Below are 27679 nucleotides of genomic sequence, written 5' to 3'. Positions count from 1 at the left end.
GCAAAGAAACACCATGAGGTACAGAACTCATGATCATTCATCGGGCCTTGGGTAGGAAAGTCAAAGCAGGGAGAAGCAGCGCAATTGTGGACTTGCGGAGGGGCACCCAAGAGGCCCATGGTGTTACCTTGTCAATGGTGGCCTCCTCGGTGACGTCATAGACCATGCATACCACGTTTGCCTGCAACGGAGAAAAGTGGGACAGAGTTCGAACAAATGCACAGACCTCTCCAGCCCAAAGCTCTTTTCCAGATTATTTTTGGTGCAAAGAACTTGCATCCTCAATGCTGGGCTTAGCGCCCTCAACGTGAGCCAACTATGGTTTGATGCACTGCTACAGTCAGTTGGCACAATAATGCCCTCCATTCATGAACACCAGCATGGCAGGGAGATAGCTCTGCTGAAGCCAGAAAGATGACCTTGACAGAAATATTCAGGAACTGTTACCCAAAATAAAGGGTCATTTTAAGGTCATTCCAAGCTATGAGAGAACGCTTGGAAGAGGCTCAAGTAGTTCCCTCCCTGATTCATTGGAACGTAAGAAGGAAGAGCAGGCACAGAACCCATCAAACTTGCAAGGTCCTCTTACTGTCGCCAATCTCAATAAAAGTAGTTTTAGCCTTCCTGTAGAGTTGGAATTCTCCGTCTGGTCCATCTAGTGGGGCTAAAACTGAGACCTTACTCTCTGATATCCTGTTTCTCAGAATAAGAGAGTTGGAAGGGACCGTGGAGATCTTTCAGTCCAACCCCTCCATACAAGCAGGAGACCCTGTACCCTTTCAGAAAACTGGTTGTCCAGTCTCTTGTTAAAAGCCTCCAGTGTTGGAGCACCTGAAACTTCTGAAGGCAAGGCATTCCACTGGTTGATTGTTCTGACTGTCGGGAAATTCCTCCTTCGTTCTAGGTTGCTTCTCTCCTTGACTGGTTTCTATCCGTTGCTTCTTGTCCTGCCTTTGTAAAATAGATTGAGTCCCTCTTCTTTCTTCTTCTCCATAGGCAGGTAGCTATGTCCCATCTTTGGAACTGAACGTTCCTTGGGCTTTTTATGACCACATGGCTTGGGGCTTCCCAGGCCAACACAACTGTATATATGGTAGCCCTGCTGAAGCTAAGCGATCCGCGCTCTCTACGAGGAGGTAGAAAGTTCTGGCCTGCTCCTCCTCTGAGGATTCTCCTGCCTGGTTCTCCCTTAAGCTGGTAGGTTCAATTCTCATAGTGCTGCTACTGACAAGCATCGATGAAGCAAAGATAAAATGGATCAGATTACTTTCCACCCTGCTTTGGGTGGGATTTGGGAAGAGTTTTGGTGTCCCAGTTCAGGAAAGCAAAGAGAGGGAGGGGGAGGGGAGCTGCTCCAGGCCCGCCCCGCCCCTCCTTAGGGGACCTTAGGATTACCTTGGAAATCTCTTCTTGCAGCTCTTCTTCTGTCTGTTCGGCTTCTGAAAGGAGACACAAAAGAGGCACGAGTTGGCCCTGCAATCTTTCACCCATGTGCAAAGTCAGAAGCATCCTATCCACCATAGATAGGATGTTAAGGCAACAGCGGGACCAGGCTGGCCCTACCTATGGCTCCAGGAAGGAAGGAGCTCTTGCTGGATGCTCACTTTCAGGTATGGTATGGTGGAGAGCCAGTTTGGTCTAGTGGTTAAAGCATCAGCCTAGAAAGCAGGAGACGGTGAGTTCTAGTCCCGCTTTAGGTGTGAAAGCTGGCTGGATGACTTTAGGTCAACCACCAGGAGACGGTGAGTTCTAGTCCCACCTTAGGCACGAAAGCTGGCTGGATGACTTTAGGCCACGGGTCGGCAACCCGCAGCTCTGGAGCCGCATGCGGCTCTTTCAGCCTTCTCCTGCGGCTCCCAGTTGCGCCATTTGCAGAGAGAGAGAGAGACAAAGAGAGGCACTTGCACTTCCCTTCTCTCTCTCTCTCTCTCTCTCTCTCTGTGCGTGTAAAAAGAGAGTGGCCTCACGCTGTTCTCTGACAAGCTGACAAGCTTATTGGGTGGGGCTCCTGCCTCTCTCTCTCTCTCTCTCTCTCACACACACACACACACACACAAACACTCACACTGAGTGTTGGAAGAGGACTGGCAGACCAAGGGCAAGAGAGCCAGCCCAATAAGAATGTGTGTCAGCTTGAAACCAGCTTGCCAGGTGATCAGAAGATCGGAGAGAGAGAGAGAGAGAGAGAGAGAAAGAGAGAGAGAGAGAGAGAGAGAGAGAGAGAGAGAGAGAGAGAGAGATCATGCACAGCAGCCTCTATTTCTTTTTAATTAAACTCTTCCATCAAGCTTCCCCCCTCATGTGTGCACACAAGAGAGAGTTTTGCGGCTCCCAGTGGTTTTTTCCCCCCTCTCGGAAACAGGTTGTCGACCCCTGCTTTAGGCCAAGCACCAGGAGATGGGGAGTTCTAGTCCCACCTTAGGCAAGAAAGCTGGCTGGATGACTTTAGTTTAGGCCAGCCACCAGGAGACCATGAGTTCTAGTCCCGCTTTAGCCGGCTGGATGAATTTAGGCCAACCACCAGGAGACTGTGAGTTCAAGTCCTGCCTTAGCTATGAAGGGCATCCGGGTGGCTTTGGGCTGGTCCCTCTCTCTCTCTCTCAGCTCAACCCACCTTACAAGGTTGTTGTGGGGGAAATACGAGGAGGAAAGTGTGTTGGATATGTTCACCGCCTTGAGGTATTTGTAAAAGCAATAAAGGCAGGATACAAATAAACAGAAATAAAATTGTGCAAATACAGAGGGGAAGGAAAAAACCAACAACCTTCCAGCCTGAATCCCAACCTTTCAACTCACAGGGCGTCACAATAAACCGTGATGTTGTCTCCTTCCATGTGGCACTGCTTGGGGCGTATTCCTGGCTTCTTATCCACAAATTCACCTGTCATTTATGCCCGCGACCTACCTGAATAGTCTACGATGTGGGTGGGGACTTTCTCAGGAGTGACATCTGCAGGGATTATGATCTCTTCGGCCCGAGGAGGAACCTGGGGTAAAAAAAAAAAGGTTATCACTGGCTATTCTCAGATGATAAAGGCTTGTCTCAATTTATCTGTGTAGTTCCCTCACGTACAAAGTCTAGATTTAAAAAATAGGTGACAGAGCAAAAACCACCATCCAGGGACATTACAATCCTGCAAGAAGGACTGTCCTGGTTTCTTCTTCCTTTTTTGTATGTCACAGATAGTATAAATCTATTTACACCGTTTGTCCTGCTCATACATTTCTATGGGGAAGTTTTAGGGCTACAAGGCAGAGTAAGAGCAGCAGCAGAGGGACAGAATCAGAGGGATAGAATCAAGTTCACGTGAAGTGTTAATACCACTTTACAATGCCTTGGTAAGGCCACACTGGGAACGTTGCATCCAGTTTTGGTCACCACGATGTAAAAAATATGTTGAGACTCTAGAACAGGGTTCTTCAAACTTGGCCCTTTTATGACTTGTGGACTTCAACTTCCAGAATTCCTCAGCCAGGCAAGCTGGATGAGGAATTCTGGGAGTTGAAGTCCACAAGTCATAAAAGGGCCAAGTTTGAAGACCCCTGCTCTAGAAAGACTGCAGTGAATGAAGATGATTAGGGGACTGGAGGCTAAAAGATATAAGGAACGGCTGCTGGAATTGGGTAAGTCTAGTTTAAAGAAGAAAAGGACCAGGGGGGACATGATAGCAGCGTTCCAATATTTCAGGGGCTGCCACAAAGAAGAGGGAGTCCAAAGTGCCTGAAGGCAGGACAAGAAGCAACAGATGGAAACTAACCAAAGAGAGAAGCAACCTGGAACTAAAGAGAAGCTTCCTGACAGTTAGAACAATTAACCAGTGGAACAACCTGACACCAGAAGCTGTGAATGCTCCAACACTGGTTGGACTAGATGACCTCCAAGGTCCCTTCCAACTTATTATTATTATATGTAGCAACAGCAACCTGTACTCACCTCCTCAGGGAACTCCTCACCCACCAGAGCCATGATCAAGGATGTTTTCCCCACTTGGGCTATAAGAAAGAGAAGCAATATAGTTACAGGTAGTCCTCAACTTACAAGCCATACATACATTTAGTGACCATTGAACATTACAACAAACACTGGAATAAAAAAGACCGGTTCTCACACTTATGATTGTTGCAGCATCCCCATGGCCAGGTCATCAAAATTTGGATGCTTGGCAACTGGCATGTATTTATGGTTACAGTGTCCCAGGGTCATGTGATCCCCTTTTGCGACCTTCTGACAAGCCACGTCAATCCCAGTTCACTTAACCAGTGTATTAATAATAGAATAGAATGGAATGTAATAGAATAGAACAGAATAGAAAACGTTATTATCACTTTAAACGTACACTAATCAGCATACATTAAAATAAAATTTTGTTGCATTCAGCTCTCGAAAAAATACCATTATCCATGTACTCTGTCTCACACACACACGACACTGAGAAACATCACAGTCTAGTTCGAATGTATACACATACATGGCAAAAAAAGAGAATCCTGCGAATTTACAAGAAGGATGGCATAAAGAACAAAGCTGTTACAGAATCTCGTAGTTCTGCTATAAATACTTCTAAACCTCCTCCCAGAGGGGAGCAACAGAAACAGACCGTGAAGTGGGTGTGTGGGGTCTCTAACAATGCTTTGAGCTCTCAGCACATATAAGCGCTTGTAAACAGTACCCTGAATCATGGGAAACAGGCTTCCTATAATCTTCTTAGCTGTCCTCACCACTCTGTGTGGATCTTCTGTCTGAGGCTCTGCTACCCCCAAACCAAGCAGCGATGCAGTTTGCTAAAACGCTCTCAATTTTGCCTCTGTAAAAAGTGGGCAGGACAGAAGGAGAAAGATGCGCTCTCCTCATCCGACGCAAGAAATGCAAACACTGTTTTGCATGCTTCACTAAGGATAACGTATGAAGAGACCAAGTTATTACTAATTTAATAACTGCAGCGGTTCACTTAACAATTGTGGCAAGAAAGGTTGTAAAATGGGCAAAACCCACAATAAATGTCTTACCTAGCAATGGAAATTTTGGGCTGTTGTTGTAAGTCAAGAGCTACATATATATACTAGCGACGTGAGGGCTGGATCATGTCATATTAACCTCAGAACTGCAGCCTTTGACTGAAAACCACTTAGTCAGCATCCTAGCTATACATGGTCAGCCAGCTCATACTTGACCATCACAATGTTCACGCATGGTCACTGGCTCTGACTCCAAATGCAGTTTGTTTGCTTCTGGCCACAATTTACAGTTTTGGATCACATCTCACAAACCCAAGATATTGTGGACCATGGTAAAAGATTGTAGAAGTGAATCTACAACGCCCCAGTTTGCTTATGACACCGACCAAATGTTTCCAGGTCAGAAGTTTGCATTGTTTAGTTTAACCCTGTGCTATGTCCAGAAATGAGTTGAAGCTCAAATATTTTGGTCAAGAAAAGAGAAGCCACGACTCACTTTCGATGCTGGGAAAGATGGAAAGCAAAAGGAGAAGGGGACGACAGAGGGTGAAATGGTTAAATAGGGTCACTGCTGCAATGAACATGAGTTTGGGCAAACTCTGAGGGGCAGTGGAGGACACGGGCCTGGCAGGCTGTGGTCCATAGAGTCAAGAAGGGTTAGACACAACTTAGCGATTGAACAAAATATCCTGAATTATCCAAATAAAATCCAGGTCTCATACTTGTTTTGCTGGGTTGTTTTGGGGGAACGCCAGCAAACTCCTCCAACTATCTATGATAGAAATAAGCAGCTTGATCTTCTCCAGATGATGAGCAAAACTCATCATGTTCCAGCCAAACGACAGTTAATTGCCAGTAAAGATCAGAGCTAGAGTTTAAAGCTTCTGGGGGGGGGTGGGTGGGGGTGGATGGACCACCTTCTTCTAAAACAATCTGTTTGCTCAGAGAAAGATATTTTTCTGAGGTTAGATTTAGAAGGGCATGAAACAAAGTGTTCTTCACCATAGGCATCTCCATGGTAGAGTTGTCAAGTTCCCAAGAGAAGCTCAATAAAATCAGCCATAAAAACAAAATGACAACATTGGTGCATCAGCAAGCCTTGGGGGGGGGAAGATTTCAGCTCTTATTTATGGAGCGGCTTCAGGACATTGCCCAGAAAAGAGACTATAGCCCAGTTTTGCAACTGAGACACTACTCTGTAACTTGAACAAATATCTGATTGATTGGCTTTAATATCAAGATTGCAAGCTGAAGTTGTGGTTTTTTTTGTAGATTCAGGCCGTTAAATGGTCAACTGGGGCTCTGCGATACTTCAGGTTGGATTCCAAAAAGGTCCTATTAATTTCAAGAAAAGACAGAAAAGCCTGCTTAAAAAGAATTGCAGCCAGGTTAACAATGCCCCCCTGATGTACTATGAAGTAACCCTTATTATAAATTTCCCAGAATGAATGGCTTTATGGAAGAAATAAAAGTAAAAACACAGCTCTACAGAAAAACACACACACACTCTCTCTCTCCCTCTCTCCACATGAAAAGAAAAGTAGGAAATGTTTTCACTCTGTGGCTTTCAACAGTTCACTGGGTCACACCCAGATTTCACGCCTAGATACCAGATTTTTTTTTCTTTTTATCCCTTCCGGAAATGAATATTAGGATTCTGTCCCAGACACTGAGTTCCATCCCGTAGCTCCGAGTCTGTAGAATGGATCTTGCTTGGACATTCTGTCTTTCCTCAAGAAGTTCCTCTCCTCCACATTACCATTTTAAAACCCACTAACAACCGCCGAGGGACGTGGTGTCTCAGTGCGTTAGGATGCTGAGCTTGTTGATCAGAAGGTCGGCAGTTTGGCGGGTCGAATCCCAAGTGCCGCATAGCAGAGTGAGCGCCTGTTACTCGTCCTAGCTTCTGCCAACCTAGCAGTTTGAAAGCACATAAAAATGCAAGTAGAAAAATAGGGACCACTACGGTGGGAAGGTAACAGCGTTTCGTGCGCCTTTGGCGTCTAGTCATGCCGGCCACATGACCACGGAGACGTCCTCGGACAAGCGCTGGCTCTTCGGCTTTGAAACGGAGATGAGCACCGGGCCCTAGAGTTGGAAACGACTAGCACGCATGTGCGGGGAAACCTTTACCTTTTACCCCGAGAATTAAATTGGTTGAAAGTGAGAAGCACTGATTTCAATTGCCTGTTGGGTTCACTGGAGTTTTAATTGAGCCTTTCTAATCCTAGGAGAACATTATACATGCTAAATCAGGGGTGGTATCTCCATCCTTGGCAACTTTAAGACATGGGGTCTTCCACTCCCCAAATTTCCCAGCCACCACCTAACAACTCTTTGTTTAATGGCACTTTAAATTTACAATGGCCTTGGAAAAACTGACTTACCACTTGTCCTATCAATCATCAGCGTATACTGATATGATCCAACTTAACAATCATCGCACCAACTCCTTGGTCACATAATGACAACTGGAAACCGGTTTGGCATTTACCACGGGTTGCAGTCACGCAATCATGATTCGCCACATTTTTGGGGGGACAATTTTCAGCAATAAATAAATAAATAAATAAATAAATAAATAAATAAATACATACCCATTGGGGAACCTGGATTCGCTTAAAACAACTTTATTGTTTGCTTAATGAAAAAAATTAAAAACAAATTTTATGAAACCCCTCTTGCAAAACTGGATCCGACTTGGCTTATCAGTGCAATGACTTATGACAGAAATTCAAGTCCCAATTACGATCGCTAAGTTGAGGGCGATTTGTGTTCCATTCTTTATACAAAGATGACTTAGTTATGATATAAAGAAAGATTTTTTTTACAACCACAGCAGATTTTCCAGCCTATTTTTTTACCATTACCCACAAGGCAGGAAGGCCAGAGGGAAAAACCTTTAGGTCCCAATTTACTCTTGTACAAACAGTCCCCCATAAGCTACCTTCACCTTAATAACCCTGGCAAGTAGCAAGGCGACTCAGAATGGTTATCTCCCCACTGCAACTGAGATGGACTCTAAGGTCCCTCAGATGTGAGGTCTGAACCTCGCCAGTACGGACCCATCCTTCTTTCAACTGCTATAACTCAAAAAGTTGCTCTCCTCCATCATTTCATTCCTGGTTGCTCAATTCTTCAAGGGAATTATTTATATTTATTTCTAAAATTTATTGGCCGCCCATCTTACCATAGGGTAACTCTGGGCAGCTTACAGTTACCTACAATTATAAACCAAAAAAAGTTAAAATCAGACACTAAAACCAAACATATGCTCCTCTGCTCCAGAATGGCAGAGGGCCTCCCTTTTGTGACGTTCTGACAAGCAAAGTCAATGGAGAAGCCAGATTCACTTAACAACCATGTTACTAGCTTAACAACTGTGGCAAGAAAGAAATTTTGGGCTCAATTGTGGTCGTAAGTCAAGAACTACCTGTACACACCCCCTCTCTCTCTCAATCATTTGTCTGTCTGTCTATCTATCTATCTATCATCTCTGTCTCTATCAATCATCCATCATCTCTGTTTGAATATCTATCTATCTATCTATCTATCTATCTATCTATCTATCTATCTATCTATCTAGCTAGCTATCTAGCTATCTATCTATCTCTGTCTCTATCAATCATCCATCATCTCCATTGTCTGTCTATGCATCCATCCATCAATCATCCATCATCTATCTCTATCAATCATCCATCATCTCCATCAGCTGTGTCTCTGTCTACCTATCATCCATCATCTGTCTCTATCTCAATCACCCGTCCTGTCTGTCTGTCTGTCTGTCTGTCTGTCTGTCTGTCTATCTATCTATCTATCTATCTATCTATCTATCTATCTATCTACCGTATTTTCCGGCGTATAAGACGACTGGGCGTATAAGACGACCCCCAACTTTTGAGATGATTTTCATGGGTTAAAGTCTTATATGCCGGAAAATAAGGGTAAGTAGGAAGTCAGGGCTGCTTCTCAATTAGGTGAAGGTTTATCAAGAGCTTTTGGCCTCGAGATCAGCTTTGCTCTGCCTCGCCTAAACCTCGTCTCCTCTCGCCTTGGTGCCCCCTTCAACTTCAGCCACACGCGCTGGCTGTTTCGGCCAGGAGCGACGAGCATTGTGGCCCAACACTTCGGGAAGGCACCAGGTCTGAAAGAAGGCGGTTCTTTCCATAGGTTAGTTAATGAACAGGGTGGCCGAGTGGGGGGAGGGGGGAGAGAAGAAACGGGCTCAGCCCTGCGCTGCAAGTTTAAGATTCACACACACTTCAGGGCGGAGGGGCGACCCCGGGCTGCTGAAGCTCCAGCGCCAGCTTTCCGCTGCGGTCTGCCTGTCGCAATTCCCGAGCTGCGCCTTCCCGGGTGGGTGTTGCTGTAGGTTTGCCGCGGCACCACACCCTGAAGTCAAACTCCCAGGGTCAGGTGAAGCTTAGCTCTGCATGAACATGTCAGGTCGGCCTCCGCCTGGCTTCTTGCGCTCCCTTGAGCTCTCGTGCTTGCGGAGCGCCTGCGGCTCGGCACATGCTTAACTCCCACTCCCTTCCAAAAAAAAAAAAAAGAGGGACGCCGGTAAGCTGGAGCCTCAGCCTTGGTTGGGCTGGTCGGTTTATTTATGAGGCCGTCTTTCGCCATTCTCGAGCGCTGGATTTGTCCGTTTCCACTAACGTCTCTGCTCCCAAGGATTTACTATTTTCCGGCGTATAAGGCGACTGGGCATATAAGACGACCCCCGACTTTTGAGAATATTTTCATGCGTTAAAAAGTCGTCTTATACGCCGGAAAATACGGTATCTATCTCAATATATTTTGCCCTTTGCAAAATGGCATCCAGTAACATTCTATGTTATCTTAAACTATTTTCCATATGTTCTTCTACCTTTTCTCCAGGATTCCGATTCTGAATGGATTTTGACATAAGTTAATTAAAAAATAATGAAAGCATTTAGCAAAGATTAAATATAAAAACTAAATACTACTACCAAAGACTGCAGCAACCTGAAAATACATATTTATCAGCACCACAGGCCAGAGAGCATAGTGCCAGATAAAGGATTCTGCTTTCCATATTATTTTGCGAAAAACCTTCTAGAACAGTTTTGCAAGGTATCCTCTGCCCAACTCTTTCAGTTGGTCTGTAAGTTATAACCGGGTTGGACTGCTGTAGAAAAAATGTCAGGATACTTTAGGATCAGGTCTCTCTATCATTAGTTATTTATTTAATTATAAATATAAAACTGCTGCAATCTAGGCCAACTCTTATATTACGTCAGTTAAAGCATTATAAAATGAAGAAACTAAACTGCTAAAGAATTCAAACACAGGCCACTGCCACAGAATCCCTGGACTTAACAACTGTCAATAAGAAAGACAAAAAAAGTTTGGATAGTGGACATGGCAGTAAATGGAGTTCACACAACAAGAGAGAAACTGAATGGCAAAATAGAAGATTAAAAGAAGATCTGCACATAGAAGTAGCCTGAGCTTGGCAAAAAAAGAAGAAGAAAAGTATTAGGCAACTTCGATGCAATCCCAAAACATCTGGAGTACCACTTGAACAACATTAACACTGACAAAATCCCAATCAGTCAGTTGCAGAGAGGTGGCTTGGAACACTTTACATCCTGTGACGATACCTTTAAAACCATCAAACAACATCTGTCTTAACCCAGGTCCTTGGGAAGGACTCCACAGGTGGATAAAAATGCCAAATCCAATCTGAACATCTGGCTATGCGATGAACCACAATCACATATCAAATTCGTAGGCTGCCTGACTTCCAACAACTCTGGACAGCTCAAAACCATTAAAAAAATACAGTAGCAATTCAGAGACGTTAAAAGATTATATATATATATATATATATATATATATATATATATATATATATATATATATATATATATATATATATATATATGATGCCAAGTGTGACAGAGCAAGGGATTGTCCTAAGTCCCTTTTTTCCACTTCCGTCGTAACTTTGGTCACTAAACAAACTGTCGTAAGTCGAGGACAACCTGTATTCGCCACTAAGCTGATCATAGATTTGTAACAGGGCTTTGCCACCCCGAAACGTCCACAGCCACCCAGAATCCCAGTAAGTGGCATTCTTTAATAGGGCACCAACCCTGAAGCATGGAATCAGCAGGGCAGATGCTGTGGGAAGACAGGTGCTTCCACCTGGCCTGATGCTACCTGGCTGGCGCTGCCAGCACCTTAAATTGCACCTGGACGCAAGCCGGCAACCAGCGCAGGGGTGGCACACAGGCATAGCGAGGGATGCCCCGTGCGGCTTGCCTTGCCGCATGATTGTTGGGGGCAATTAAGCTGACTTTGTAATAATGCCGCTTGGGGGTGTGTGTGAAAGCCCTAATAAGCAGGCATATACATAGAATGAAGGCTACTGCTAAGCTTGTAAGCCGCCCTGAGTCTTCGGAGAAGGGCGGGATATAAATGGAATTAAAATAAAAATAAATAAAAAATCATGGACCAGTTTGAAGCTTCCGGGTGGTCTTCAAGGGCAGCCCCGTGTAGAGAGCACTGCAGTAGTCCAGCCGTGGAAGCCATGGAAGCTGAAGGCCAACCGATGTAAGGGATGCGACTTTCCCACCCTTCTTGGACCCCTCCGCCACTCCCCATTCCCACGTGTCCCGATTCCACCCCTGACCCTCCTCCAAGGTCATCCCCGGGCCTCCTGACTCCACCCAGGGCGCCTTGGCTCCGCCCCTCCCGGCCCCGCCCACAGGCCCCCCCCTCCGGCTCCTCCCCCGCCCCCTTTTCTCCTGCCTACCGCAAGAGTCGCCCCCTCAGCGGCACTCCCCACCCCCCGGGCTGCCCCCGAGGCCGGCAGGCCGCCCCTTGCCCGCCCTTACCTTCCCCCAGCAGGAGGATGCGCACGTCCCGCCTCATCCCCGCGGCTTCGGGGAGAGGAGGAGGAGGAGGAAGGGGCTGCAGCGACCGCCGCTTCCCACCTTTCTCGGCGCTGCCGCCGTCGGGCTCCCACTTCCGCTTCCGGCTTCCCGCACGGCGCTGCGCCCTCGCCTGGCGCGCCCTCTGCGGCCGGAGGGCCAAACGGCAGCCTTGCTGCTTGGCAAAGCGAGGGGGACCGCCTCCTTTTGCGGGCTGCGAATATCAGTTGCCCCAAAGTTTAGCAGGGAGAACTGCCACGCGTTGGACTCCACTGGAAGAGTACAGTTAGTCCTCGAGTGACAACAGCTCGTTTAGTGACCGTCCAAGGTTACAAGGTCATTGAGAAAAAGGACTCGCCTTTACAACTATTGCAGCGTCCCCATGATCGTGTAAATCAGAGGTTTTCAAACTTGGCCCTTTTATGATTTGTGGACTTCAACTCCCAGAATTCCTCAGCCAGCATATGCTGGCTGAGGAATTCTGGGAGTTGAAGTCCACAAGTCATAAAAGGGCCAAGTTTGAAGACCCCTGGTGTAAATCAAAATTCAGGAGCTTGACAACTGATTCGCGTTTATGACGGTTGTAGTGTCCTCTAGCCCCGGGATCCCCTTTGGGGACCTTCTGACGAGCAAAGTCAAGGGGGAAGCCAGGTTCACTTGACAACCGGGCTACTTGCTTAACAACGGCAGTGGTTCACTTAGCAACGGTGGCAAAAAAAAAAAAAAGATCGTAAAAATGGGACAAAACTCACATAACGATGTTTCACTTAGCAATAGAAATTTTGAGCTCAGCTGAGGCCGTAAGTCGAGGACCAACTGTGTTTACTGCAGTGGTTCTCAAACTCATGCAGGCTGGGGCATTTTGGGTGTTGAAGCCCACACATTTTAAAGGTGCGGAGGTTGAGAAACGCTGATTTTAAAGAAAAAGAACTCGGAGCTTTGGTGGGCTCATCTGCTTCTGGACTGGCCGCTAGCCCCTGGAATTCTGGCCCAACTACTCATTGTGAGATAGTAGAATTCTGGTCCAGGAGTAAGAGGGCGGTGGGATAATTGATATTTTGGGATGTGAACTTCCCTGAATGTATTGAGCCAACCAAGAAAAGATGAGCTGAGATTCAAGCCAACCTTCTCCAATTCACTGCTGTCTCCAGATGTGTGGTGGGGATGCAGCTGGCTGAGTTCCCAGCCACGCCTGAGTATCTCTCAAGTGTAGAATGGCATCATGGTTCTCGCTATGACATCACTTGTGCAATGGTGAGACCCAGACCGTGTAATTGCGGCTTTGCAGAGAGGATTGTGTAACCATGCAGGTTGTTGTGCTCTCCTTGTAAGCAGCACCAAAAGCTTGTTATCTGTCTCCACAATTGTATTTTGACATTTGGCATTCTTTTTTCAATCTACATATCTCTTAGTGGCCTTTCTTTATCCATCCATCCATCCATCCATCCATCCATCCATCCATCCATCCATCTTACCAAGATGCCCCAGCAAAATTTCAAATAAGTTAACTGGAACAAAATTGCTTAGCAATATATTATTAAATTGAAATAAAGATAAACAGTCAAAGCTATTATTTCCTTCTGAAATATTTGGGAGGAAACTTGCCCGCTGTGCAGCTAAGATTCATTGAACAACTGCAGCAGTTCGCTTAACAGCTGTGGCAAAAAGGGTCATAAAATATCAAGCATGACTCACCTTGGTTAGCAACAAGAATTCTAGTCCCGATTATCTGTAATGCAAATTTTCCATTCTAGAATGTCTCCTTTACTCCAGTGTAGACTAATGGGCATTTGTAAAAAAAAAAAGCTAAATCTAATCTGATTGTTTAGGGAAATCTCGTGTCAGAAAGCAAAATTAGAAAAAAATAATACTTATTCATTCAGTACTAATATTTAAAGTTATCATTTAGCTGTTGTTTCCTAATCTAGCCAGAGATGTTGTTTCTGTTGTGCTTATGAAATTAAATGATGTGTTTCCAGCCGTTGGGAGAATTCCTACGTCAGGACAGAATGTCTCCAGCTCTTTGCAATTCTTGTATTTGCAATAATAAAAAAGTACACTTGCTTTGTTTAGAGATGAAAGATGAACAGGGACATGAAAAATGACATGTTACTTTAGCTGTCATGGCAAGGATTACTATTTAAAGGGAAATACATAGCCGGCAATAGCTCTACAAAGAAGCTCAAGAATGGATGGAAACTGCTTGACAACCCCAACAGTCATGTGGCCCAGAATTTCTCTGCCATGTGTAATCTGTATAACAATTAGTGAAATTCAGCTTTGCATATTTCTTTTGCAAATTTTGGTCTTATAACGGAAAGAACAATTGCAGCCTGAGTTTGGGTGTTCCTCTGGCAGAAAAGTTACTAAAATTAATGACTTTTACTCCTAAAGAAAGGGACGCGGTAGCTCAGTGGGTTAGGACGTTGAGCTTGTCGACCAGAAGGTCGGCAGTTTGGCGGGTCGAATCCCGAGTGCTGCATAACAGAGTGAGCGCCTGTTACTCGTCCCAGCTTCTGCCAACCTAGCAGTTCGAAAGCACGTAAAAATGCAAGTAGAAAAATAGGGACCACTACGGTGGGAAGGGAACAGTGTTCCGTGCGCCTTTGGCATCTAGTCATGCCGGCCACATGACCACGGAGACATCCTCAGACAAGTGCTGGCTCTTCGGCTTTGAAACGAAGATGAGCACCGGCTCCTAGTCGGAAACGACTAGCACGCATGTGCGGGGAAACCTTTACCTTTACCATACTCCTAAAGAAGGGCGCCACAAGAATACATACCCAAAAGACAGCATGAATAAACAAATCCAGACTATTTTATTAAATCACCTGCCCCAAATTGCTGTTGTTGAATCCTTGCATATCGTATTTTAGATTCCTCGTTCACAATTCTGTGCTGCCAAAGCAATTAGGGGAAGCAGACAAAAACACCAAACCATCAATAAAATAAAGACGGATTCATAATGTACAGAGCCATTAGATCAAAAAGGGATCACTATGTCAAAACTGACTGAGGGAATCATCTCCAGAGAGCTACCTATATGAAGCAAATAACTGAATCAAAACCTTTGTAAGAACTCACATTCATGGATATAGTTTTGGGAACCCCAGATAATAAAATGCTGTATAAAAGACAATCTATTAATTACTCTGCTCCTGCTCTGGGTTGTAATATCCACTTGCACTAAAGGAGATATAGAAAACTTTTCCCAAATTCCTCTTCCTATTCTTGTCCAAACATCTCCAATTACGATCTTCTAATTATTATGATGTGTGATAGCACAATGTTTCTCAAGCTTATCAATTTTAAGATGTGTGGACTTCAATTCCCAGAATTCTCCAGTCAGCTATGCTGGCTGGAGAATTCTGGGAATTGAAGTCCATGCACCTTAAAGTTGCCAAGCTTGAGAAACACCGTGCTATAGTTATTCAGAGGCTTTCTTTTTCAGGAACCAGAAATACTTTCTCCAGCATTTTAACCCCTGGAGATAAATCATCCCTTGTGATGCCTTATGACTGACTTTAATTTCATTGTTGGGTATTCCACAAAACAAATGGAATCTTCGTCATGTGTTTCTTCTCAATTCCAGGAGCTCATAAACTGCCATACAAAGAACCCTATAAACTTTTCAGGGAAGGTTTGGGGGAAAAAACCCAGTGATTGTTGTTTCAAAACGTGGCCGTTCACCTCAGTGCTGATGGTTGGGTAAGCCTCTGGCAACCTGGCCCACCTCGCTGCAGTGTGAAACGGTAGATGTGGTCCCTGCTTAAACGGAAGCCGCAGAGGAGATCAGAAGGAGGGGTCACCAAAGCCAACTTCTAACTGGACTTGCTTGACCTCCTGCAGGAGATCGGGATTGTCCAACTCCAGCTGCAACAGAAGGAAAAAACGGGTAAGGGTCAACTTGAAAATCTGTCAGATATACTCAAAGAAGAAAAGAGAAGTATCCTACTTCAACCCAAAATAAGACAAATGAAAAATGCCTTGTTCATTTGTTGTATGCATGCATGTGTGTGTGTACAGTATGTGTGTGTGTGTATGTGTGTGTGTATACACACATGTATATATATATATATGTATATGTGTATATATATATATATGTTTGTGTGTATGTATGTGTATATATATATATATATATATGTATATATATATGTATATATGTATATATATATATGTGTGTGTATGTATATGTGTGTATATATATGTGTGTAAACGTATATATATATGTATATGTGTGTATGTATATGTGTATGTGTGTATATGTGTGTGTGTGTGTGTACGCGGGGGCTCAGTGGGTTAGGACGCTGAGCTTGTCGATCAGAAGATCGGCAGTTTGGCGGGTTGAATCCCGAGTGCCGCGTAGCAGTGAGCGCCTGTTACTCGTCCCAGCTTCTGCCAACCTAGCAGTTCGAAAGCACGTAAAAATGCAAGTAGAAAAATAGGGACCGCTCCAGTGGGAAGGTAACAGTGTTCCGTGCGCCTTTGGCGTCTAGTCATGCCGGCCACATGACCACGGAGACGTCCTCGGACAAGCGCTGGCTCTTCGGCTTTGAAACGGAGATGAGCACCGGCCCCTAGAGTCGGAAACGACTAGCACGCATGTGCAGGGGAACCTTTACCTTTACCTTTACCTTTATATATATATATAAAATTTATCAACAAGAAATGCAAAACAAAGAAAACAGAAAAACATATATCCAGCAATAACAAAGACAACAACAAAAAACTACATACAAAAAAGATTAAATTATCAAATAAATAAATAGATGAAACAGACAAAAAAAATCCACTCCGGCTGGATGCTGGAAAGAATTATTTTTTTTTAAAAAAAACCCCAATAAATTATCCTCACCTACATAACAGGTCTGCAAATAATTATAAACTTTCTCCACCTTATTTAATGAGAACATATAAACAGCTGTTTCTGATCAGCTCTCTTATGTCATACTGTAACCAAATCAATGCCTTTAGCTAAAACAATCTCTCAATTCATAACACCAGCTGCCACCTGAGTCGTAAATGTGCTCTGTAACTCAACTTACTGTTCAGTACAGGATGTGTTACACTTTTTCAGCACAGGGACATTTGGAAATTGAGACCTAACACACAGCTGCCTTTTAAAGAAAAGGGCATCTTTATGTGCCTAGCAGCTTTTTTTGATCTTAGCTTCTAAGAACAACCAGAGAACAAGATGGAATTTCAACCAGAAGGGACAGCATGACTTCTTCCCTCCATCCATCATTGACGGCACAATCCTAAATGTGTATCCAACGTGGTCCTTGACGTACGACCACGATGGAGCCCCAAATTTCCGTTGCTAAGCAAGACAGTTATTAAGTGAGTTTGGCCCCGTTTTACAAGCTTTCCTTGTCACGGTTGTTAAGTGCATCACTCCAGACGTTAAGTTAGTAACATGGCTGTTAGGTGAATCTGGCTTCCCCATTGACTTTGCTCGCCAGAAGGTCGTAAAACGGGATCGTGTGACCCTGGAACACTGCCACCCTCATAAATGTGTGCCAGTTGCTAAGCACCCGAATTTTTGATCATGTGACCCTGGAAGTGCTGCAAAGGTCCTAAGGGTGAAAAACAGTCCTCAGTCAGTGCCTTTGTCATTTTGAATGGTCACTAAATAGAACTTTCAAGGACCACCTGTACTGGGAAAGGCCTTGGAGATTGCACTCTTCCAGAGATCTGATATGCTTGAAGGAGAAAAAGAAAAAAAAAGGTTGACCAACCTTGACAGCGTATTTATACGACTGTTCGGCCTCCAGTTGTCTTCCGCCCTGGGGGGGTGAGAAATAGCAATCTGTATTAAACAGGTTCTGACAAGGCAGGAGAAACCCTGAAAGGCTTAATTGCATTTTAAAAGGAAAACAGGGAATGGAGGAACAAATTCCCCACAGGAAGGTCTCTCGTCAAATTGAGAAGAGTAAGAAAAAGGATGCCACCCCCGAAAACGGAAAGGGTGCAAGCTCTGAGGTGAAAACGCACTTCCACATTTGTGCCTTGACCCAGAACTTCCTTCTATCCGTTCGTTTTGACCTGTCGAAAGTCCCTGGAAAAGGACTTCAAATGGTTAGAAGCCATTTTCAGTCAGAGGAGCCTCGAATTCTTCCAGGCATTTGCCCCTACTCTGACCCCAATCCCGATGCTAGGATTTCAGAGGAGAGGACGTTCTTAGCCGTTGGGACAAAATGGAGCTCTGGAGACTCACCTTCATACAAACCAAAGCCAGGTAGGCCCAGACTTCTGCGTTGCTGTTGTTGAGGGCATTGGCTTCGGAAAGAGCATCCTCGGCCTCGACCATTTCTTTGAGCTACCGGAAAGAGGGTCACTCATGAAAAACCAACATTGGAAAAGATTACATCGTGACAACTGGAATCGAAGAGGTTTTGTTACTCATTCAAGTAACTTCATCAGTCAAAAATAAAAATAAAAATCAAAGAATAGGCTGAGTCAGAGAGTCCTCATTTACATATTGCAACACATTTTAGGGAGAACGACTTGCCTCTGGAAATTGTGAAATGATATAGTTTCCTGCTTGAGCAGGGAGTTGGACTAGAAGACCTCCAAGATCTCTTCCAACTCTTCTCTTCTCTCTTCTTCTCTTCTCTTCTCTTCTCTTCTCTTCTCCTCTCCTCTCCTCTCTTCTCCTCTCCTCTCCTCTTCTCTTCTCTTCTCTTCTCTTCCATTCCATATTCTATTCTATTCTATTCCATTCCATTCCATATAAAGATTCCTGTTCTGTTCTATTCTATTCCATTCCATATAAAGATTCTATTCTATTCTATTCTGTTCTGTTCTGTTCTGTTCTGTTTTGTTCTGTTCTGTTCTATTCTATTCTATTCTATTCTATTCTATTCTATTCTATTCTATTCTATTCTATTCTATTCTATTCTATTCTATTCTATTCTATTCCATTCCATATAAAGATTCTATTCTATTCTATTCTATTCTGTTCTGTTCTGTTCTATTCTATATTCTATTCTATTTATTCCATTCCATTCCAACCCATTCCATACAAAGATTCTATTCTGTTCTGTTCTGTTCGTTCCATTCCTATTCCATTCCATTCCATTCCATTCCATTCCATTCCATTCCATTCCATTCCATTCCATTCCATTCCATTCCTATTCTATTCTGTTCTATTCTATTCTATTCTATTCTATTCTATTCTATTCTATTCTATTCTATTCTATTCTATTCTATTCTATTCTATTCTATTCTATTCTATTCTATTCTATTCTTCCAACCTAGTATTTTATGTTCTACAAACCTGTGGGCCAAATTCCATCTCTTACCCTGTAGCAAGCGATTCCTACTCCCAGCCATGTGAGACAAGAAGGTGATTTCTTACTCGCCAGAAGGTAAATGTGCTTGGCTTTGTCATACTGCCAAAAGAAACAAGAGAAAATTACTCTCCAGGCTGTGGCAATTTAGGACGGTTTCTCCTTGCTTGTTGACAAAAGCGACCTGCAGTCCTGCAAACGGGGAGAGGTTATTAGCAGCTGTTTGAACATGACTTGCTCCAGGCAGGGAGTTAGAGAAGGCTCATAAAACTTCAGAAATCATTACATAAAACAGGATAGTGTGATAGAACCCATCTTGGTGACCAGAGGCGAATGGAAACATTATGGAATGAAATTAGCTTTGACCAATGTATTTTCTCCCAAATGGAAAAAAAATGTAAGTGTTTCTTTCTTTCTTCTCTCTAACTAATTTTGGGGAGGGGCAGAAACTGGCTTAAGCAAATTGTTATTATTATTAAAAATAACTCTTTCATAGGAAATAATTGCTTCTTAGTCTACTATCCTGAGTGCACAAAGCAGCAAGATCTGAACACTAGCGAGCCTCAGAGCAAACTCAACAAATCAGCCCCAACTTCTCAACATAGTAGTATAATACTGGTCATTATCTTTACAGTGTACATTGGCCCTGACAGCACTAGCAATTAGTTAGCTAGTTGGTTGCAACCATCCTCTTCTTTTCCCTCGAGCGACAGTGCAGTGCCCACAATAACTAGCCAGCGCTGAAACATCTGCTGTTTTGGCCCAATACACAACCATCACATTCCTCTATCGGGTCTAAGCCAACAGCAGCATGGACAGGAACATTGACTCCCTCCTGTTGTGCAGGCTAGACTGGACATTTGAAAAGAAAGCAGCTACCGAACCACAACTCACGAAGCACAAATCCAGTCGCAGAACCTGGAACTGCTCAGATGGCCTGAAGTGAAAACAAAACTCTCCAAAGAGACGTGTTGCAGTCTAAATCTGAAAGCGTTCAAAAGGTTCACTGCCAACTCATCATCATTGGAGGCCAGAAAGCTTCGCACAGCTAAGCTGTACCCTTGAAGTATCTGAAGTCCTGAGGAGTTTCACTGCACACAACGCACAATGCAGGCTCCCTTTCAAAGTTCCTAGCCTGTTTTGTTGCTCTGAGAAGCGTCCAAAGATAGGTCTGCTATCACAGCCTTCCTCTGTTTTTCATTCATTCATTCATTCATTCACTTAACTCTCCACAAATCTGGATGCTCACAATGATCAAATGAAGACAGTCAAACCAATAAAACGTAAAAGAGAAAAATGTAAGGTGGAAAGGGTGACGAAGAGGGGGGGGTCTCTCCTGGGTGAAGAAGGACCCAGGAATTACCAACTCAATAAACAAAAGCACTCGGGTCGAATCCCGAGTGCCGTGTAGCAGAGTGAGCGCCTGTTACTCGTCCCAGCTTCTGCCAACCTAGCAGTTCGAAAGCACGTAAAAATGCAAGTAGAAAAATAGGGACCACTCCGGTGGGAAGGTAACAGCGTTCTGTGCGCCTTTGGCGTCTAGTCAGGCCGACCACATGACCACAGAGACGTCCTCGGACAAGCGCTGGCTCTTCGGCTTTGAAATGGAGATGAGCACCAGCCCCTTGAGTTGGAAACGACTAGCACACACGTGCGGGGGAACCTTTACCTTTACCTTAAAACAAAGGCCTAATCGAACAACCACCAAGAACACTCCAGCAAAAACTGACAGGGAAAGCCACTAACACATAAACAGAGAGCAAATCCCAGTCCCTTCTAGCACTGACAATGTTCCTTAGATGGGTAATGAAATGTCTGCAAGAAAACAAGGACTAAGGACCCTACAGTTCAACCCTGAGCTACAAATGTTCTCTTCTGTTGGAACCAGGTCTTAATGGCTCTTCTCAATAAACACCAGAATGGGGGTCATTGGGATCTTGGGGGGCAAACTGAGACAACCTTCCTGCCCATCAAAGTTCTATGGGGCAATCATCTCAAGACAATGAATCCCCCAGGATCTTGTTGGTCCCGTTTCTACCTGCTCACCTCCTTGCCTTCCAGATAGATGGATCCCAATCGCAGATACACAGTATGCATATCCTTCGCGTCCGTCACAAAGGTGATTGTGCGTTCGTAGCAGGACTTTGCTTCGCTGAAATTGCCGGTCAAGTAGCAGAGATGGCCTTTTTGAGCCCAAACCTCTGGATTCTAAAGAGGTAGCAGAGAAATGGAGGGGTTAAGCATGACCTGTGGAGGCTGGCAATGAATCACAGAATCATAGGGTTGGAAGGGACCTTGGAGATCTTCTAGTCCAACTGTCTGGTCTGGATGACCTTATATCACCCTGGTCAGATCAATACTTCCCCCCGCCCCCCCGTTTTAAAACTTAAGTAGGTAATGGAGCTGGTGAGTGGGAAATTCTGACATTATTAAGGTCCTTCGGGATGTTTACAAAGGAGTGTTCTACCCAGGAGCCAGGAATAATTATTGCAATTTAGCCCACTAGAAGGGAAGGTGATCTAGAATAAAGCTGGTCAATCTGCCACTGGGAGTTGGAACATTTCCTTGGAAGACGTTTCATTTTTCACCCAAGAAGCTTCTTCGGTTCTGAAGAACTGAAGAAGTTTCTTGGATGAGAAGCGAAATGTCTCCAGGGAAAAAACAAAGTCCAGTTGCCTTTTGGAAAAAGCACCTTTGGGACAACCATGACCTGGGTGAGAATCTCCACAGATATCTAGGGAGACTAACATTAGTAGTGATTTCAAGCTGGGGTGGGGAAGCCTAAACTCTTTCGTTTCACAGCAATTCTGCTCAGGAAGGCTACAATGAGGTCAGCAGAACCAACTATCTCTAGTGCAGCCTTTCTCAAGCTTGCCAACTTGATGATGCATGGAGTTCAACTTCCAGAATTGCTGGCTGGCTGGGGAATTGAAGTCCACGTATCTTAAAGCTGCCAAGCTTGAGGAACACAGCTGTAGTGAGTTTCTGGCAGGCGGCCTCCCAATCGTTTCCCTCACAACTTTGCTCAAAACTGGGGTGTAAGCAGAAATTCCTAGTAGTTCTGCAGATCGCTGTTTTTGCCACTGGGGCAAATATCATACCAGAGTGTGTGTGTGTGTGTGTGTGTGTGTGTGTGTGTGGGTGGGTGGGTGGGTGACGCCAGCCTATGTTCAAATAAATGCAAATAAATACACCTTGGATGTAGAGTAGAAAAAAAATTGCAAATGGAAGAGTTTGCAAATGAAATTGCAAACAAAAGGAAAGAATAAAATATATGGCATCCTCGAACTGACATGTTCTGTTTGGTAGATGGGTGGCATGCAAATCATGCAAATCAATCAATCAATCAATCAATCAATCAATCAATCTTGGGTAACTGGAGAGCCCCAAAGTACGCACCAGGTAATCGATCTGCATAGCCATTTCCAAGCTCTCTGCTGACTGGTCATATTCCTTCTTCAGCATGTAGGTCTGGGCCAGCACCAAGTAATATTCACAGCTGGGGCCTCCTTGTGGAGAGATCAGTTCATGTGCCAAAGCCCTGTGAACAAACTGGAAGGAGAACGTCAACCCTTGGTTGCCTCTTTGACGCGGGAACATTGTAATCCCAGACTGTCCCGCCTTGCTACTCTTAGTCTTCTTGTACCTACTCTTGGGAGTCTCTTTAGCAATGTATAGCTGTGAAAGTTGGACCGTAAGAAAGGCTGAGCGCCAAAGAATTGAGGCCTTTGAACTCTGGTGTTGGAGAAGACTCCTGCGAGTCCCTTGGACTGCAAGGTGATCAAACCAGTCAGTCCTAGAGGAGATCAACCCTGACTGCTCTTTAGAAGGCCAGATCCTGAAGCTGAAACTCAAATACTTTGGCCACCTAATGAGAAGGAAGGACTCACTGGAGAAGAGCCTAATGCTGGGAAAGATTGAGGGCAATAGAAGAAGGGGACGACAGAGAATGAGGTGGCTGGATGGAGTCACTGAAGCAGTAGGTGTGAGCTTAAATGGACTCCAGAAGATGGTAGAGGACAGGAAGGCCTGGAGGAAGGTTGTCCATGGGGTCGCGATGGGTCAGACACGACTTCGCAACTAACAACAACAACAACTTGCCCTATTGATGGAATATTTTCAGTAACTGGGAGTTTCTTTGATTAACGTTTCTAGTTTTTTGAACTAAAAAAGAAAGTGAGCTCTCCATCACAAATGAAGAGACTGATAAGAACTTGCGTGTTCAAGGCAAGGACTGGGCAAAGGTTTGAACTTTAGTAATTTGCAAACTTATTATCCCTCCTTAACATGTAAATATAAATATAAATATAGAGCCTTGGTGGAGCAGTGGGCTAATGCCTCCTTAAGTAACACCAGCTGCCTGCAATTAGTGCAGGTTCGAGTCCCACCAGGCTCAAGGTTGACTCAGCCTTCCATCCTTCCGAGGTAGGTAAAATGAGGACCCAGATTGTTGGGGGCAATAAGCTGACTTTGTAAAAATGCCGCTTGGGGTGTGTGTGAAAGCCCTAACAAGCAGGCATATACATAGAATGAAGGCTACTGCTAAGCTTGTAAGCCGCCCTGAGTCTTCGGAGAAGGGCGGGATATAAATGGAATTAAAATAAATAAAAATAAATAAAAAAGGAAGAACTGGGCAAAGATTTGAACTACTTTGCACACTTATTATGCCTCCTTATCATGTAAAAATCATACATGCCGAATGTAAGGATGAGCATTAACAAGATCATGGCAGGAACATTATGGGATGCTATGAAATGTTACATGGTACGTATAAAGCTACTGAACACGCATGGTTTATCCCAGATGACTCAACCAATGCTAACAATGAACACATGCCAAACCCAATATGGTTTGAACTGTAGATAACCCCCCCCTCACCTTTTATCCCTGGAGTGCCTCTCCTTACTTATGCACAAATAAAGAGATATTAATTTATCTTTCCAGCTCAGATTCTATTTGGCCAAGCCACACCAAGCTAATGTATCTTGCTGATGTTTGTGGCTAACACGGTCTGGTAAGTTTCCAGAGCTGAGTTCTGCATTTCAGCTCTGAACCTGCTTCCAAAATGCAGTGCCTAGGTAGGAGCTAAGCTGGCTGGGAATGCATCTGTCTCTATCTACCAGCCTTGGGAGTCAGTGCATTCTGCCAACTGGGGAGGCATCTGCTAAGCTTTGCCCAAGACTGACCTTGTCACTGTTTAGCATAGCCTGAAATGAAAAAGGTGGTCGTAGTCCTTAATTCGGTTAAGCCTTCATGCCCGCATTTTGTTTTTCCAGAAAAAAGGGCAAGGATGAGCTTAAGGGAGAAGGGACCAGTCAGCTCTGCTTTACAGCGCTGATACAGCTTAGGCTAGCTAATTTGCCTCCTTCACGCATTCGTTAATATACCTCTAACACAGGGGTCTCCAACCCCCGGGGCTGCGGCCCATTTGGAACCGGGGCCGTGAGAGTGGTAGGCGAATGCACGCGTGCGAAACTGTATTTGTGAAAGTGGCACGTGTGTGTGCGTGAAACCATCCCCTCTCCTCCTTCCCCCCCCCCCCCACTGCTGCCTCCGCCGGTCCACCAAGCCAGAAAGGTTGGAGACGGCTGCTCTAAAAGGTTTGCACAATTCTGATTTTCAAAGTGCAATGGCTCGGATCATACATTCTGCCAAGCTTACAAGGAGCCAATTTTTCTGTCCCTCCAATAATAAGGTTGTGCAAAGCACAGCAGCAACTGTGCACTTCCCTTAAAAAGATTGCACAGAGATCTTTTCAACAGAGCAGAAACAGACAGAGCGCTGAGACAAAGGGGGAAACCTTTGGGCAAATGAAGATGCTACCAGCCTGTTAAAAACGACCAAATTCTACATAGAGCAGAGAGAAGCTACAGGAAGTTATGACCATAACAGAGCCTGGAATTTCTCTTGTAAATTATGATGTTCGTAAGTTGAGGCACCCACATGGCCGGACCCAGTTTTATGATTTTTTTTCCTGCAGTGGTCATTAATTGAACACAGCAGTTGTTAAGCGAGTGCCATGGTTGTTAACCGAAACGATGGATTCGTATGGGAATTTTTGGCTGGCAAAAAAAAAAAAAGATCTCATATATCACATCACAGGGCTGCACAATGCGGCAACCAATCGCAAAGGTGGGCTAATTGCCAAGCATCTGAAATACGGTCATGTGACCGTGTTGTGTTTGTGTGTGTGTATGTGTGTCCATCAGAACTCTGAAGCCAAGCCATAAGTAATTTTGGGGGATCTGTCGTAACTATAAATGAGTGACCAGTCCTTCATTGAGGACCACTGGTCAAGCAAAGAAAAGAAGTCTGCTTTGGTCTAACTGTGAGACTTTTTTACCCAATAGCGAAGTCAAAACAAAAGAGATAAGAAGGGAAGGGACACAGCAATTATGGGGAACCAGTGGGAGCTAATTCTTTTTTTAAAAAAAAATCCAGTCATTTTCTTAATCCAGGGGTGTCAAACTCAATTTCATTGAGGGCCACATCAGCATGGCGGTTGCCCTCAGGGGGCTGGATGAGTGTGGCCTACTGGGTGGGCGTGGCTAGAGTGCGTATGGCCTACTGGGTGGGCGTGGCCAGCTCTACATCGTTCGCATCAAGGGTGCCTATGGGGGCCTGGGCAGGAGTGGGACAGATCCAGTGCTTTTTTTGTAAAAGAAAAAGGTGCCGGAACTCACACATGTCATACAACCCGCCTTGCCTACCCTACAAGGTTCCATCCAAAAAAGGTGCCGGAACTCCGTTCTGAGCGTTCTATGAGAAAAAAAGCCCTGGACAGATCTGAGGGTCTCTGGCAGAAGGAGGGTCTCTGGGCCAAGGCAGCGGGGGCCGTTCCCTCACTGTTTCCAGGATGGCTTCGCGGGCCACATGAAACCTCTTCGCGGGCCGGATCCGGCCCCTGGGCCTTGTGTTTGACATGTCTGTCTTAATCAATTAAAAATAGAGCTGGAAGGGACTTTGGAGGTCTTCTAGTCCAACCCCCTGCTCAAGCAGAAGACTCAGTCTATAACATTCCAGACAAGTGGCTGTCCAGTCTCTTCTTAAAATCTGCTAGTGATGGAGCACCCACCACTTCTAAATGCAACAGGTTCCACTGGTTAACTGTCCTCCCTGTTAGGAAGTTTCTCCTTAATTCCAGGTTGCTCCTCTCCTTGATTCATTTCTATCTGTGGTTTTTGTCTTGCCTTCTGGTGCCGTGGAAAATAAATGTTTATGGAGATACTCAATCATCCGGGTCCTGGTTGTCCCAAAGGTGCTTTTTTTCAGGAGGCAACTGGACTTTCTTGTTTTTCCTTTGAAGACGTTTCACTTCTCACCCAAGAAGCTTCTCCAGCTCTGACTCGAAGGTGGGGAATGGAAGGACGCTACACATCCTTTGCAAAATAAGTTGATTACCCCCACCCCCACCTTCTTTGTGGCAACCCCTCAAATACTGGAATACTTCTGTCGTGTTCCCCCTAGTCCTTCTTTTCTCTAGACTAGCCAAACCCAAATCCGGCAACCGTTCTTCATACGTTTTAGTCTCTAGGTCTTTCATCATCTCAGTTGCTCTTCTCTGCACTTTTTCCAAGTCTCAACATCTTTCTTGTCTCGTGGTGAGCAAAACTGGAGGCACTATTCTTTTTTCATTAGAGTCATAAAACAGTTTGAGGAAGCCACTGCCTGTCCCCATGATGCCTTCGCTCTGTTTTAACTCCAGCTGGTGATTTGCTGGGCCCAGCAACAGAGCAAAGAAGACGGGCGGAGAGATCCAGCACAATTTATCAGTGTGGTGGCAGCTGTTTCTGCACAGCAAGCGCTCAGCCCCACCACGTTGCATTGCTACAGAAAGGCTTTTAGAGAGAAAAGGGAAATTTACTACGATTAAGCTGAGGGAAAGGAAAAGGGCGACATTCGGGAAGTAACGACAATCAGTGATGTAATTTGGAAAGATCACTGCAGTGCTCGACTTACAACAGTTCGTTTAGTGAATGTTCGAAGTCGTAATGGCATGGAAAAAAAGCGACCTGCAACTATTTTCCACGTTTACAACCATTGCGGCATCCTCAGGGTCATGTGATCAAGATTCAGACGCTTGGCAACCGACTCATGTTTATGACGGTTGCAGTGTCCCACAGTCATGTGATTCCCCCTTTTGTGACCTTCTGACAAGCAAAGTCAATAGGGAAGCCAGATTCACTTAACAACCATGTTACTAAACTTAACAGGGATTGACTGCTAGCAACTGGGGCAAAAGAAAGGTCATAAAATGGGGCAAAACTCACTCAACAAATATTTCCCTCAGCAACAGAAATTTTGGGCTCAGTTGTGGTCGCTATGTCCAGGGCTGCCTTGAATAATAAATCTGAATAATAAAATAATCAATAATTTAATAACGAATAAATTAAATTAAATTGTTAAATTAAATTGAAGAATAAAAACATTCCAGCTTGCTACGTCAGTCTCTCTCAATCACACCCCTTTCTCAAAGACATCAGAAAACAAATTTGTGCAACCTTAACCTTGCCCTTTCTGCTTCCGCGG

The 27679-nt window shown here is 44.7% G+C and overlaps 2 protein-coding genes across 2 annotated transcripts in view; both read right to left on the bottom strand.

Annotated features, from left to right (window-relative positions):
• Nucleotides 1–11934, bottom strand: part of RHOT2 (ras homolog family member T2) — a 39679-nt gene extending 27745 nt beyond the window's left edge. The window contains exons 1-5 of the mRNA XM_083373039.1: nucleotides 11823–11934; nucleotides 3935–3993; nucleotides 2906–2987; nucleotides 1396–1439; nucleotides 128–181 (exon numbers count right to left, since the gene is read on the bottom strand). Coding sequence (XP_083229165.1) covers nucleotides 128–181; nucleotides 1396–1439; nucleotides 2906–2987; nucleotides 3935–3993; nucleotides 11823–11859 — 276 coding nt within the window. The 5' untranslated portion in view covers nucleotides 11860–11934. The remainder of the gene's footprint in view (nucleotides 1–127; nucleotides 182–1395; nucleotides 1440–2905; nucleotides 2988–3934; nucleotides 3994–11822) is intronic.
• Nucleotides 11935–15280: 3346 nt separating this feature from the next.
• CFAP70 (cilia and flagella associated protein 70) overlaps nucleotides 15281–27679 on the bottom strand; it is a 37242-nt gene continuing 24843 nt past the window's right edge. The window contains exons 17-22 of the mRNA XM_083372988.1: nucleotides 22550–22702; nucleotides 21197–21358; nucleotides 19163–19252; nucleotides 18076–18177; nucleotides 17597–17644; nucleotides 15281–15731 (exon numbers count right to left, since the gene is read on the bottom strand). Of these exons, the coding sequence (XP_083229114.1) occupies nucleotides 15651–15731; nucleotides 17597–17644; nucleotides 18076–18177; nucleotides 19163–19252; nucleotides 21197–21358; nucleotides 22550–22702 (636 nt within the window). The 3' untranslated portion in view covers nucleotides 15281–15650. The remainder of the gene's footprint in view (nucleotides 15732–17596; nucleotides 17645–18075; nucleotides 18178–19162; nucleotides 19253–21196; nucleotides 21359–22549; nucleotides 22703–27679) is intronic.

Source organism: Vipera ursinii (assembly GCF_947247035.1).
Source record: "Vipera ursinii genome assembly, chromosome: 13".
NCBI classification, from domain to species: domain Eukaryota; kingdom Metazoa; phylum Chordata; class Lepidosauria; order Squamata; family Viperidae; genus Vipera; species Vipera ursinii.
Note: the sequence above shows the minus strand (reverse complement) of the source record. Positions and strands in the feature narration are given on the sequence as shown.